Below are 14,133 nucleotides of genomic sequence, written 5' to 3'. Positions count from 1 at the left end.
ACCTCCAAGGACATGAGATGGGACTACCTGCTTGTTTGAAAAGACACAGGTGCCATGCTAGCCAGAAAGAAGGGTTTGGGTAACTGTTTTCACAACTTGTTAAAAGCCAAGTGTGAATCAGTAAGAGCACAGAAGCCCCGGGAGTAGCTGCATCTATTTACTTCTCCACAGACCACGCCAGCTGCTCATGGAGAAAGGCTGAGGGCCGGACAAGAGGCCAGAGATGCCTCCCTTCTGCTGGGCACTTGGCGGGAAAGAACAGTCACTTTGGAAAAAGCACTAAGCCCCTCTTGGATTTCCCCCCTAATTTTCCCAGAGAACAAGCTTCAAGCAGTTGGGTGAAGAGCTGCAAACCCCGTGGCTCTCATGGGGGGGGTGGTGGAAGACAGAAAAACAATAAACCCTTTATCCCTCAGGGATGTGGGAAGAAAATGTTTTGGTATTGAGGGTTAGAATTCCCCTCCTAGTGCATGAGGTGAGGCAGGACCACTGTAGAGGGCCCACTGCCAAGGTCCTAAACCCATGGACACACCTACCCAAGACTAAGGATGAATGCGGATACCAGAAACTCCTTACCAGGACAGCTCTGCCTCATTCAAGTCAGATGATGGACATGAGGCAAGTGTGTATTATAAGCTTAAGAGATGATGACTTTTAGAAAATACAGACTAGCTCTATCCAAGCCCTCCAGCATACAACCACTGAAGCCCTCTCACCACTCAAAAATCATGTTCCTGGTGACCCAGTGAGGCCTCATGGGTCTGCACAGTAAGCCTATGACAGCACCTTGCTATTATGTATACACCGCACCGCATAAGTCAGGTTCCGGAAGATGTTTCCTTCCATCTTGGCTCGGCCATAAGAGCAAACAAAGACACCTCCCTTGCCGTCCCGGAAGAGGCACTTGCGGATGAGGCAGCCCTGCACGGAGCTGGCCAGTGCCATGGCCTCCCTGTCCTTCTGCAGCTCCTGCTGCAGGGAGTTCAGCACCAGGCAGCTGGGCAGCTGGATGGAGGCTCCAGGCAGTGGTGGGCCCAAAAAAGAGCCCCCCAGGACTGGCCGTGGGCCCTGCACTTGGTAGGACAGTCTGTACGTGAGCTGGTCCTCGTCCTCGTCCTCACCACTGGGACTCAGGCCTCCATCGCTGCTGTCTGGGGTCCGGGCCACCCTTTCCCCATTGCTGCCCACCTCTGCCTCCTGTGAGCCAGCCCTGGGGGAGCCGGTGGTTGGGCTAGTGGGGCTCTGGCTGCCTTCAATGACAATGCCACAGGTCCTCGGGCTCCAGGCCTGGTCCCTGCTCTCCAGGTCAAGGGACATTAAAGAGTCCGAGTCCTCGGTGGGGAGCACGCCGGGAGAGGACCTGATGAGCCCTAAGAGGTGCGTGTAGGCCCAGTTGTTCTCTGAGGATGGGTGGCCCTCGACAGTCACCGAGTTGTTTTCACTGCCCACGAATTCACAGTTTTCCAGGACACACAGGGGCACGTTGTGCAGAAAGACATGAGTGTTCTTGAAGGAGCAAAACTTCACTTGGCAGGTGCCTGGGCCGTGGACCTGGATGTGCCCATTCTCGAAGTTGCAGTTGTCAAACTGGACGTGACCTGAAGTTGTCTGGGAGATGAGAGAGCGAGAGATAGTGTGTGTAACAGGGATAAGATCTGTTTTGCTTGTCAGAGCTCTGACTGCTCCAGAGGGGGTGGCACCTCGAGAGGCCTTCTGTCCTGCTGGTCACGTTCCCTTCCCCACAGGGTGCATGTCTGCCAGCTCCGGAGGAACTGGGAGCTGCTCTGCATGAAGGAAGCTGCCTGCCCTTCTCTCCCTCCAGTCCCAAAGGGCGGGGGCAAGAGTGGAGATGGAGAACGGCAGAGAAGTTCACTCTGCAGCAGGGCCCTTCCCCAACTCCCCAAATCTCAAATAAATGCTACCAATGCTCATGAAGCACTTAGAATAAGGAGTGTGGGGGTGACCTGCAGAAGGGGGAAGATGCTGAATGCTCAGAGGGATGGGGGAAATGGAATTGACACATGTTAATACTGGAGATGAACCAGGAAACTATCACTCTAGGGATGATTAGAAATGATGGGGAAGCTTCCAATTTCCACAGACCCAGGAGCTGGCTGGGATGCAAGCCCAACTTTACCAAGCCCTCTGATGGGTAAGGGTCCCACGTGGTGCCTCAGTTTCACAGAGACTGTGTCCCATCACGTGGCACTTCTCTGGGTCTCACCCTCCAAAGCACTCTCCCTTCACTGTCATCTTCCCTTGGCCCTGCAAGCCAGCCTCCCCTGAGCCTGTGGACTGCAGCTCGTCAGAGGCCACCCTAGTGTCTGGACTCAGGACGGAGCCGGTGAAGTGGGAGGGCTGACAGAGGCCAAGGTGGCCAGGAGGGGCTGTGCCAGCAGTGGGAGGCCCCGACACAGGTGCTGGGAGTCTGCGTGGGAACTAAAGCTGGTGCACAACTAGAGCTGGAGACAGCAGGCTTGCCACAGCCCGCAGCACAGAGGCTAAAGAGCGCGGGGCTCTGAGGTCTGGCTGCAGGGCCCAGCTCCCAGCTCTGCCTCTCCCAAGGGTGTAACCTCAGGCCGACATGTCACTGCTCCAAGCCTCAGTTTCTCTGTCTACAGTACCGGGCTCACAAGCTAACAAAGCACCAGGCATGGAGCCAGGCACAAAGATGGCATGTGAGAAAAGCCAGCTATTATCACCATGGAGAGCAGAGTCCTCTGGGGCAGGGGAGTGCTGAGCCCCACAGCACAACTTACTTGAGCCCTCAGCTCTGCAGGCCTGACAGTGAGGCCTGGCTGCTCTGTATTTCTGAAGAAGAACTGTTTCTGGATTTCACACCAAGTTCCATGAGATGTATTTGAACCATAAAAGGAGGGAGTGTCCCATGATCCTGTTCAGTAATCCTTGGACAATTTTACATTCTCCAGCAGTGATCTCCCTTGAGAGCTTGTTCCAGAACTTAACTCCCCTCAACCTGTCTAGTTCTTCCCTAGGCTAACCTAACTTTTTCTTGATGCAATTTAAGTCCATTTTCTCTTACTTGGTCCTCTCTGTAGAAAAACACTGGCTCTCTAGAGATGCAAAGCCACTGCCAGGGTTCTCCTCAAAAGTCATATAAAACAGCTGTGAAATCACCCTGGCCTTGGCATTTTTTCAGGCAGGGTGATTCTGGCCCCTTGTCCTGTTGTTAGTTAAAAGACAATCATGGACTGAGCACTAATATATGCCAAGCCCTGAGGCAGGAAGTGGGCTGAGCTACAAAGACATCTATGGCCAAGACCTACCCCTTGAAGATCTGTGGCTACATTGATGAGGGGGAAGCAGAGGCTGAAATGAACATCTTACTCCAAGAATAAATGTCTATGAAATGTGAAGGGTATGGAAATGAACGATTCTTCTGGGTCTGTAGATCAGCAGTGGAAGACCTCATCAGTCCTTCTGAAATCTTCTAGGTCTAATTAGCAAGCAGCCTTTCAAGCTTCAAGGAAGACAGTACAATGTAATTTCAAAAGTGCTTAGGCTCAAAGGCCTAGATTTGAGGTCTAACCTAATTATCCACTTGAGAAAGTTATTCAGTGTCTCTGAGCCTCAGTGCCCCTCATCTGCAGAATGGGGACACATCTCCTCTGTCTACCACAAGATTGTTGTGAGACCACTGATGCAAAGTCACCTATATTATGATTACAGGTTTTGAACCCTGGTTCTGTCCCTTACAAAGTCTGAGACCCTTGCTGAGGCTCCGTTCGCTTGTCTATAAAGCCAGCTGACACTACCCATCTTAATCATGCTGTAAGGACATGCCTGGCACCCAGTAAGTGCATCGTAAATGACCGGTGGCACAAATATCATTATGAACCTGACAGATAATCTGGTTGTTACTGGTAGAATAGTGGTGGTGTAGTTTTGTTGACAAGGTACAAAATCCATGCACTGTAACCAGTTTCTAAGCAAGGTAACAGCTGCAGACTGTTCTGCCAGGAGCTACCAAAAGCTACCGTGCTTGTCTCTGGAAACAACTGCTCTGTTCCTAGAAGGAATATGTTGTTCTGATATTTTCCGACTCTCTCTCCAGTCACTCTTGGCAAAAGCCAGACCTTCCCTGACCCTCCCCAGAGTGGGGCTAATGTGCTGAAGGTCCCTGGCCTGCAGAGCGTCCCCTCTTTGGCCATCTCTCTGGGAATGTTGCCTGTCACCATGCGGCATGCTCCTAGAACCTGGCTTTCCCACCTGGCTGCTGTACCTGTGGCCCCAGTTGGTCCAGTTTGGAAGGGAAGAAGTACAAGGCAATTTTGACCTCCAGTGAGGGAACAAAGCAGAATGTAGATCTTTACTGATCCCCGTGCCTCCTTCTCAACTGGTGTAGAACTCAGAGGACTGTGTTATAGGAATAATGACTGAACTCTCAATTCCAACAAAAAAGGGGTTACAAACCCACCGAGAAGAGGCCAAGACTCAGGGTCAGGCTGGGAGAGGCCATGCATCGGATGTCGACACCCACCTTAAACATGAAGGGTGAGAACCAGGCTGGCATGAAGACAAGGTTACACAGGCGTGTGGTAGAGCACTGCTGGTCAATGCTGGCCAGCAGGGCCACTTCACCTAGCTTCCCGTGGCCTACAATCTCCACAGGCACCTTCAGGATGATTTCACCTTGCTCTTCATGCAGACCTGGGAACAGCAGGATTCGGTCAAACAGGCTGGACATGGCCAGGGCACTGCCTAGGCTGTGAAACTCATGGCCTGGCCCGACACTCAGGGTCCGGCGCATCCTCCTCCGGCGAAATAGAGAAAAGCAGACAGAGGTCTCCAAGATGGCAGCGTTCTTGGTCCAGGTCTTGGAGGCAAGGTAATGCTGCTTGAAGGCCTCCCTCCAAGACTCAGGCTCCACATCAGGCTGGTTGGGCCAGTTGGGGTGGCGGCACTCAGCACAGCCCAGATACAGCTGCCGCCAGCGAGTCCTGTCGAGACTAAGGATCAGTTCACGCCAGGCCCTGCACACCAGGCTGCAGCGGCCCAGGTCGGGAAGGGGCAGGTAGGCCAAGATCATACGCCACAGCTCCAGGGGGAGGCCGCCAGCCTCCATGGTCACCTGGGACACAGACACAGAACAAAAGAGGTTTTTGTCCATCCTGCTTATGGTCCCCTTTCTTAAAACATCCCCTGACATGACAGAAATACAAAGGATCGTAAGAGGCTACTACAAGCAACTATGCCAATACAATGGGAAACCTAGAAGAAACGGACAAATTCATAGATAGGAACAATCTTCCAAGACTGAACCAGGAAGAAATAGAAAAATATAAAAACAGACCAATCACAAGTACTGAAATTGAAACCATGATTAAGAAACTTCCAAAAACAAAAGTCCAGGACCAGATGGCTTCACAGGCGAATACTAGCAAACATCTAGAGAAGAGTTAACACCTGTCCTTCCGAAACTATTCCAAAAAATGGCAGAGGAAGGAATACTTCCAAAATCATTCTATGGGGCCACCATCACTCTGATATCAAAACCAGACAAAGATACCAAACAAAAAAAGAAAAGAAAACTACAGGGCAATATCACTGATGAACATAGATGCAAAAATCTTTAACAAAATACTAGCAAACTGAATCCAACAACATATTAAAAGGACCATACATCATGACCAAGTGGGATTTATCCCAGGGATGCAAAGACTTTTCAATAAATGCAAAACAATCAGTGTGATACACCACATGAAAAAATTGAAGGATAAAAAGCATATGATCATCTCAAAAGATGCAGAAAAAGCTTTTGACAAAATTCAACACCCATCTGTGGTTTAAAAAAAACTCTCGTCAAAAAGTGGGCACAGAGGGAACTTACATAACTCTACATAACAAACCCAAAGCTAACATTGTCCTCAACAGTGGAAAGGTGAAAGCATTTCCTCCAAGATCAGAAACAAGACAAGGATGTCCACTCTTGCCACTTTTATTCAACACAGTCCTAGCCACAGCAATCACAGAAGAAAAAGAAATAAAAGGAATCCAAATTGGAAGGGAAGTAAAACTATCATTGTTTGCAGATGACATGATACTATACTTACAAAATCCTAAAGATGCTACCAGAAAAATACTAGAGCTAATCAATGAATTCGGTAAAGTTGCAGGACACAGAAATCTCTTGCATTGCTATACACTAACAACAAAAGATCAGAAAGAGAAATTAAGGAAACAATTTTATTTACCATTGCATCAGAAAGAATAAAATACCTATTAATAAACTTACCTAAGGAGGCAAAGGGGCTTCCCTGGTGGCTCAGACAGTAAAGAATCTGCCTGCAGTGCACAAGACTTGGATTTGATCCCTGGGTTGGGAAGATCCCCTGGAGAAGGAAATGGCAACCCACTCCAGTATTCTTGCCTAGAGAATCCCATGGACAGAGGAGCCTGGTGGGCTACAAGTCCATGGGATTGCAAGAGTTGAACCTGACTGAGCAACTAACTTTTAATTTTATAGGCAGAGTACATCATGAGAAATGCTGGGCTGGATGAAGCACAAGCTGGAATCAAGATTGCCAGGAGAAATATCAATAACTTCAGTTATGCAGATGACACCAGCCTTCTGGCAGAAAGTGAAGAGAAACTAAAAAGCCTCTTGATGAAAGTAAAAGAGGAGAATGAAAAAGTTGGCTTAAAGCTCAACATTCAGAAAACTAAGATCATGGCATCTGGTCCCATCACTTCATGGCAAATAGATAGGGAAACAATGGAAACAGTGAGAGACTTTATTTTTTCTGGGCTCCAAAATCACTGTAGATGGTGATTGGAGCCATGAGATTAAAAGACGCTTACTCCTTGGAAGGAAAGTTATGACCAACCTAGATAGTATATTGGGGAAGGTAATGGCACCCCACTCCAGTACTCTTGCCTGGAAAATCCCATGGATGGAGGAGCCTGGTAGGCTGCAGTCCACGCATGGGGTATTGAAGAGTTGGACACGACTGAACGACTTCACTTTCACTTTTTACTTTCATGCATTGGAAAAGGAAATGGCAACCCACTCCAGTGTTCTTGCTGGAGAATCCCAGGGACAAGGGAGCCTGGCGGGCTGCCGTCTATGGGGTCGCACAGAGTCGGAAACGACTGAAGCGACTTAGCAGCAGCAGCAAATAGTACATTAAAAAGCAGAGACGTTACTTTGCCAACAAAGGTCCGTCTAGTCAAGGCTATGGTTTTTCCAGTAGTCATGTATGGATGTGAGAGTTGGACTATAAAGAAAGCTGAGCGCCAAAGAATTGATGCTTTTGAACTGTGGTGTTGGAGAAGACTCCTGTGGGACTTGGACTGCAAGGAGATCCAACTAGTCAATTGTAAAGGAAATTAGTCCCAAATATTCATTGGAAGGACTGATGTTAAAGCTGAAACTCCAATACTTTGGCCACCTGATGTGAAGAGCTGACTCATTTGAAAAGACCCTGATGCTGGGAAAGATTGAAGGCAGGAGGAGAAAGGGACGACAGAGGATGAGATGGTTGGATGGCATCACTGACTCAATAGACAGGAGTTTGAGTAAACTCTGGGAATTGGTGATGGACAGGGAGGCCTGGCGTGCTGCAGTCCATGGGGTAGCAAAGAGTCGGATGTGACTGAGTGACTGAACTAAACTGAACTGAGCAACTAAGACATACAGACATACACACAAGGAGGCAAAAGACCTGTGCTCTGAAAACTATTGGATCCTGATGAAAGAAATTGAAGATGACATAAACAGATGGAAAGATATACCATGTTCTTGAATCAGAAGAATCAATACTGTCAAAATGACTATACTACCTAAGGCAATCTACAGATTCAATGCAATACCTGTCAAATTACCAATGGCATTTTCCACAGAACTGGAACAAGGATTTTTAAAATTTTCATGGAAACATAAAAGACTCTGAATAGCCAAAGCAATCTTATGAAAGCAAAATGGGGCTGGAGGAATCAGGCACCTTGATTTCAGACTATACTACAAAGCTACACTAATCAAAATAGTATGGTAGTGGCACCCACAAAAAAAGAAGTATAAACCAATAAATCAAACAGGACAGAAAGCCCAGAAATGAACCTAGCACCTATGGTCAATTAATCTATGTCAAAGGAGACAAGGATATATAAGGGAGAGATACAGTCTCTTCAATAAGTGATGCTAGGAAAACTAGACAGCTAAATATAAAAGAATGAAATTCAAACATTCTCTAACACCATACACAAACTCAAAACGGATTAGAAATCTAAATGGAAGACCAGCTGCTATATAATTTTTAAGAGGAAAACACAGAACACTTTTTGATGTAAATCACAGCAGTATCTTTTTGGATCCACCTCCTAGAGTCATGAAAATAAAAACAAAAATAGACAAATGGGACCTAATTAAACATAAAACCTTTTGCACAGCAAAGGAAACCATAAACAAAATGAAAAAAAAAACACACTCAAATAATAGAAGAAAATATTTGCCAGTGAGGTGACCAACATGGGATTAATCTCCAAAATATACAAACAGCTCATGCATGTCAGTATCAAAAAAACAAACAACCCAATCAAAAATGGGCAGAAGACATTTCTCCAAAGAGGACATACAGATAGCCAAGAGGAACATGAAAATATGCTCAAAATCACTAATTATTAGAGAAATGCAAATCAAAACCACTGTGAAGTATTACCTCACACCAGTCAGAATGGCCAACAGCCATCATCAAAAAGTCAACAAACAATAAATGCTAGAGAGGGTGTGGAGAAAAGGAACCTCTCCTACACTGATGGTGGGAACATAAATTGGTACAACCACTAAGGAGAAGAGTATAGAAGTATCCAGCAATCCCAATCCTGACTGTATAACCACAGCAAATTGTAATCAGAAGAAATACACGTACCCCAGTGTTCACTGCAGCTGATAAGTCTCCCTTGAGGAGCTCTCTGAGCTCAGAGAGGATTTCCTTTCATGCAAATGTCATATTCTCTGTTGTTCCATTTGGCATTATTTACTATATCTTTACAACATTAATCCATGGGGATCCATGCAGCAACAGGGATTTCTATAACCAGGTAACACTTAAAAATATATATATATTCCCACAAGATCATCTCAATATACACAGAAAAAGCATTTGATAAAACCCAACATCTATTCATAATAAAAAAAATCTCACTAAGGTAGGTATAGAAGGACTATATCTCAACATAATAAAAGTTATTAATATTTATGGTAAACCCACATCCAACATAATAAACAGTAAAAAGTTGAACAGTAAAAAGCTGAAAGCCTTCCCACTAAATTCAGGAATAAGACAAGGATACCCACTCTCACCACTTATATTCAACATTGTATTGGAAGCTCTAGCCACAGAAATCAGATAACAAAGAAAATAAAAGGTATCCAAATTGGAAAAAAGGTAAAACTGTCACTATTTGCAGATGACAAGATACTCTCTCTATACAAAGTCTCCACATAAAAACTATTAGAGTAAATAAATTTTGCAAGGTAGCAGGATATAAGATTAACATAGGGAAATCTGTTACATTTCTTTATACTATCAATGAAATATCAGAAACAGAAAGTAACAACCCTGTTTAAAACAAGGTCGAAAGCAAACAAAAAACAATTTAGGAATAAACTTAATGAAGGAAGTGAAAGACAGGTATGTTGAAAGCTATAATACACTGATAAAGGAAACTGAAGATGATTCAAAGAAATGGAAAACTGTCCAACACTCTTGGACTGGAAGAATAAATGCTATTAAAATGGCCATACAACTCAAAGCAATATACAGGTTTAATGCAATTCTTATCAAAATACCTGTGAAAAATTATATTTTTCACAGAACTAGAACAAATAATCCTAAAATTTATATGGAGCCACAAAAGATCCAGGATTGTCAAAGCAACTCTAAGTGAGTGCCAATTCTGAGAAAAAAGAACAAAGTTGAAAATATAACCCTTTCAGACTTCAGACTATATTACAAAGATAAAGCAATCAAAACAGTATAGCACTGGCACAAAAACAGCCATATAGACCAATGGAACAGACTTGAGCGCCCAGAAACAAACCCACACACCTACAGTCAAATTAGTTTATGACAAAGAAGCCAAGAATATACAATGGAGAAAGGACAGTCTCCTCAACAAGTGGTGTGAGGAAAGATGGACAGCAACATGTCAATCAATGAAACTAGAGCACTCCCTCATAGTACATACAAAAATAAACTCAACATGGTTTAAAGACCTAAAGGTAAGCCATGACACCATAAAACTCCCACAAGAGAACACAGGCAAAACATTCTCTGACATAAATCATAGCAATGTTTTCTTACATCAGTCTCGCAAGGCAAAAGAAATAAAAGCAACATTTCACTTTTGCACAACAAAGGAAACCATCAACAAAATGAAAAGACAGTCTACAAAAGGAGAAAATATGTGCAATGTGGCTGATAAGGGGTTAATGCCCAAAATAACACAAACAACTCATACAACTCAATATTAAAATGAAACAAAAACCAAAACTACCCAATCAAAAAATGGACAAAAGACCTAAATAGACATCTCTCCAAAGAAGACATATAGATAGTCAACAGGCACATGAAAAGATGCTCAACATTGCTAATTAGAGAAATGCAAATCCAAACCACAATGATGTATCATGTCACACAGTCAGAATGGCCATCATCAAAAACTCTACAAATAAAAAATGCTGGAGAGGATGTGGATAAAACAGACTCTTCCTACACTGTAGGTCAGAATGTAAATTGGTGCAGCCACTATGGAAAACAGCACAGGGGTTCCTTAAAAAACTAAAAATAGAGCTACCATATGATCCTTCAATCCCACTCCTGGGTATATATCTAGAGAAAACTTTAATTTGAAAAGATGCATGCACCCCAATGTTCACAGCAGCATTATTTACATTAGCCAAGATAAGGAAGCATTCCAAGTGCCCATCAACACATGACTGGCTTAAGATGTGGCGTATATGGAAAATTCTTGGCCATTACGACTTCCCTGGTGGCTCAGACCATAAGGAATCTGCCTGCAATGCAGAGACCTAGGTTCAGTCCCTGGGTTGGGAAGATCCCCTGGAGAAGGGAATGGCTACCCTCTCCAGTACTCTTGCCTAAAAAATTCCATGGATAGAGGAGCCTGACAAGCTACAGTCCATGGGGTTGCAAAGAGTTGGACACAACTGAGCAACTATGCAATATTACTCAGCCATCTGCAGCAACATGGATGGACTCGATAGAGAATATCATACTTAGTGAAGTAAGTCACACAAAGACAAATATATGGTACCACTTACATGTGGAATCTACAAAATAATACAAATAAATATATACACAAAACAGAAATAGACTCACATAGAAAACAAATTTGGAGAAGGCAACGGCACCCCACTCCAGTACTTTTGCCTAGAAAATCCCATGGACGGAGGAGCCTGCTAGGCTGAAGTCCATGGGGTCGCTAGAGTCGGACCCGACTGAGTGACTTCACTTTTACTTTTCACTTTCATGCACTGGAGAAGGAAATGGCAACCCACTCCAGTGTTCTTGCCTGGAGAATCCCAGGGACGGGGGAGCCTGGTGGGCTGCCGTCTATGGGGTCGCACAGAGTCGGACACGACTGAAGCAACTTAGCAGCAGCAGCAGCAGCAAACAAATTTATGGTTACCAAAGGGCAGGGTTGGGTGGAGTAATTTATGGGTATGAGATCAACAAACTATCATACTATACATAGAGTGGGCTTCCCAGGTGGCGCTAGTGGTAAAGGACCGGCCTGCCAATGCAGAAGACTAAGTGACATGGGTTTGATCCCTAGGTTGGGAAGATCCCCTGGAGGAGGGCATGGCAACCCACTCCAGTATTCTTGCCTGGAGAATCCCCATGGACAGAGGAACCTGGCAGGCTAGGTCCATAGGGTCACAAAGAGTCGGACGCAACTGAAGCGACTTAGCACTCGGCACTCATACATAAAGTAGACAGGCAACAGGAATTTACCATATAGCACAGAGAACTATATTCAGTATCTTACAGCAACATAATGGAAAATAATCTAAAAAATAAATAACTAAATCACTCTGTATACCTGAAACTAACACAATATTTTAAACCGGCTATATTTCAATTTTAAGAAAAGTATACAAGTTTTGCCCTCTCCCCCTTTTCTTTGTCACTGGGGCTTCTGAGCCATAGAATTAAAAGTAACAAATGTTCCCCAGGGCTTGTGCCTGTAAATAACTGATAACAATGGGAATCTGTTTAGATGGGAGGGAGCAGGTCCTGAGGCAGGGCTCAAACTATTCCTTTTAAAATGTGTTTCCAAGAGTGTGAGAACTCAAGGTTTCCGTGAGGTCCCTACCTAACCACACTGGAGGGATCCACATGCCTCTGGGCCACCTGAGGGTCCCCAGTCTCAGTGGGGAAGGCAGGGGCCATTCCTTTGGGAGATGAATCCTATGAAACCTGGCTCTCAACAAGTAGACTCTCTCCCTTCCTAGCCCCGTGACTTGAGGCAAATCCTTTAACATCTGTGAGCTTGTTTCCTTATCTGTAAACAGGCTCACAATGGCTATCTTGCTATCCTCCATGAGGATTTTGAGAATTTCCAAAGGAAAATAAATCATTTATTCAACAAATATTCATCAATTGTCTAATATTGTGCTAGGCACTGTTCTAAGTACTAACAACCAGTAAACAAGAACTTCAGGGACAGAAAGTACATTAAAAAAAACAATAACATAAACGCTGAGAAGACAAATAAAGCAGGCTAAGGGGTATATGTGTGTGTGCCCACGTCAAGGAAGGTCTCCAAGGAAGTGACATTTAAACAGAGACCAGAATGCCATTTAAAGCTATGGCGTGAGATCACTAGAGAGAGTGAAGGTGACCAATGCCTTGCCAACCTAACATCTAAATGGCATGAAGTGGAGAGAGACTGGGAGCAAACACCCTGAGAAAACCATACAGAATTCTGGTCAACGTAAGGCACCAGAACTGAAGCACTGCTGTGCCGTTCAGGCTGCCACTGCTTCCAAGAGGGTGGCGGCTGTGCCATTTAGATCACTGCATATCATGACGGGTCAGCAAGTTGGGGTCAGGAATAAAACCTCTAGTGGCATCTCTGCAGCTCACTAATGCTCTTGGGAGAGTGGAGTGTGGGGTGGGTACAGGGGATGGGAGGAAGTAGCGAGTTACAGCATAGGGACTACCCGTGTGAGGAGCGAGGCAGCACACGCAGATGCAGGGTGGCCAGGTGACGCAGCACCTGAACACCTGCTGTAGAGAAATTCACTGCAACCAATTAGACATTCTCTGCCCTCAAGGAGCTTATCGTTTTATTTAAGGCTTCAACTTACGGTCTGTCTCCCCTGAATAAAATGTAAGCTGCTTTGTAAGCTGCCTAGAACCATGCTTGGCCCACAGTAGGTGCTTAATAAACACTTACTGAATGAATGAATGATCACTATCATCAGTTATCTGGTGTACAGTATTAGAACAGCCTCAGCTGTAGAATCCACACTTCGAGACAGATCCTTGTGGAATTAAAAAAAAAAGAAAGTAAAGAAAACCCAAGTATGTGGTCAACATTTGCTATGTATAAGACTCTGTGGTAAGTACTATGAGAGAGTCAGAAATAATATAAAGACCTCACCCTCAGGTCTGGCAGGAGATGAAGCTATCACTACCACCACTTCTCCCACCCCCCAAAAACCACAGTACAAGGAAAAAGTGATCCGTGCCATAAAAGAGGGAAAGCCTGTGCATAAAGAATAAATGTGACCCCCTAGCTGGGGGAATCAGCCAGTCACAAGAGAAGGCAACAAAAACAGCAGGAGCTACTGTTTACTTAGCATGACTGTCTGAAGGGCACACCATTAAGCACATTTCATGCGTTATTTCCTTTTATTCTCTCAGCATCTCTTCAAAAGCCTTACAACTCAGAATGTTGTTTCTAGGACCTATAAGAACTGGTTAGAAATGCCAGCACTTGGGCACCATTGCATAACTATTGGATCAGAATTGGCATTTTAACAATTTTACAAGGAATTTGTATGTACTATATGTTTAAGCAGCACTGATTTAAAATTATTATTGTCTTTATCTTATACATAAAGAAACTAAGTGAGAGAAC

The 14,133-nt window shown here is 44.7% G+C and overlaps 1 protein-coding gene across 2 annotated transcripts in view; it reads right to left on the bottom strand.

The window, feature by feature from the left end:
- The window catches only part of FBXO10 (F-box protein 10), a 42,641-nt gene that overhangs the window by 17,684 nt on the left and 10,824 nt on the right, over window positions 1-14,133 (bottom strand). For both annotated transcript variants that reach the window (XM_070375629.1, XM_070375628.1), the window contains exons 3-4: window positions 4,502-5,092; window positions 787-1,608 (exon numbers count right to left, since the gene is read on the bottom strand). In XM_070375629.1, the coding sequence (XP_070231730.1) occupies window positions 787-1,608; window positions 4,502-5,086 (1,407 nt within the window). In that variant the 5' untranslated portion in view covers window positions 5,087-5,092. The remainder of the gene's footprint in view (window positions 1-786; window positions 1,609-4,501; window positions 5,093-14,133) is intronic.

This window comes from Bos mutus, chromosome 8 (assembly GCF_027580195.1).
Source record: "Bos mutus isolate GX-2022 chromosome 8, NWIPB_WYAK_1.1, whole genome shotgun sequence".
Taxonomy (NCBI): domain Eukaryota; kingdom Metazoa; phylum Chordata; class Mammalia; order Artiodactyla; family Bovidae; genus Bos; species Bos mutus.
Note: the sequence above shows the minus strand (reverse complement) of the source record. Positions and strands in the feature narration are given on the sequence as shown.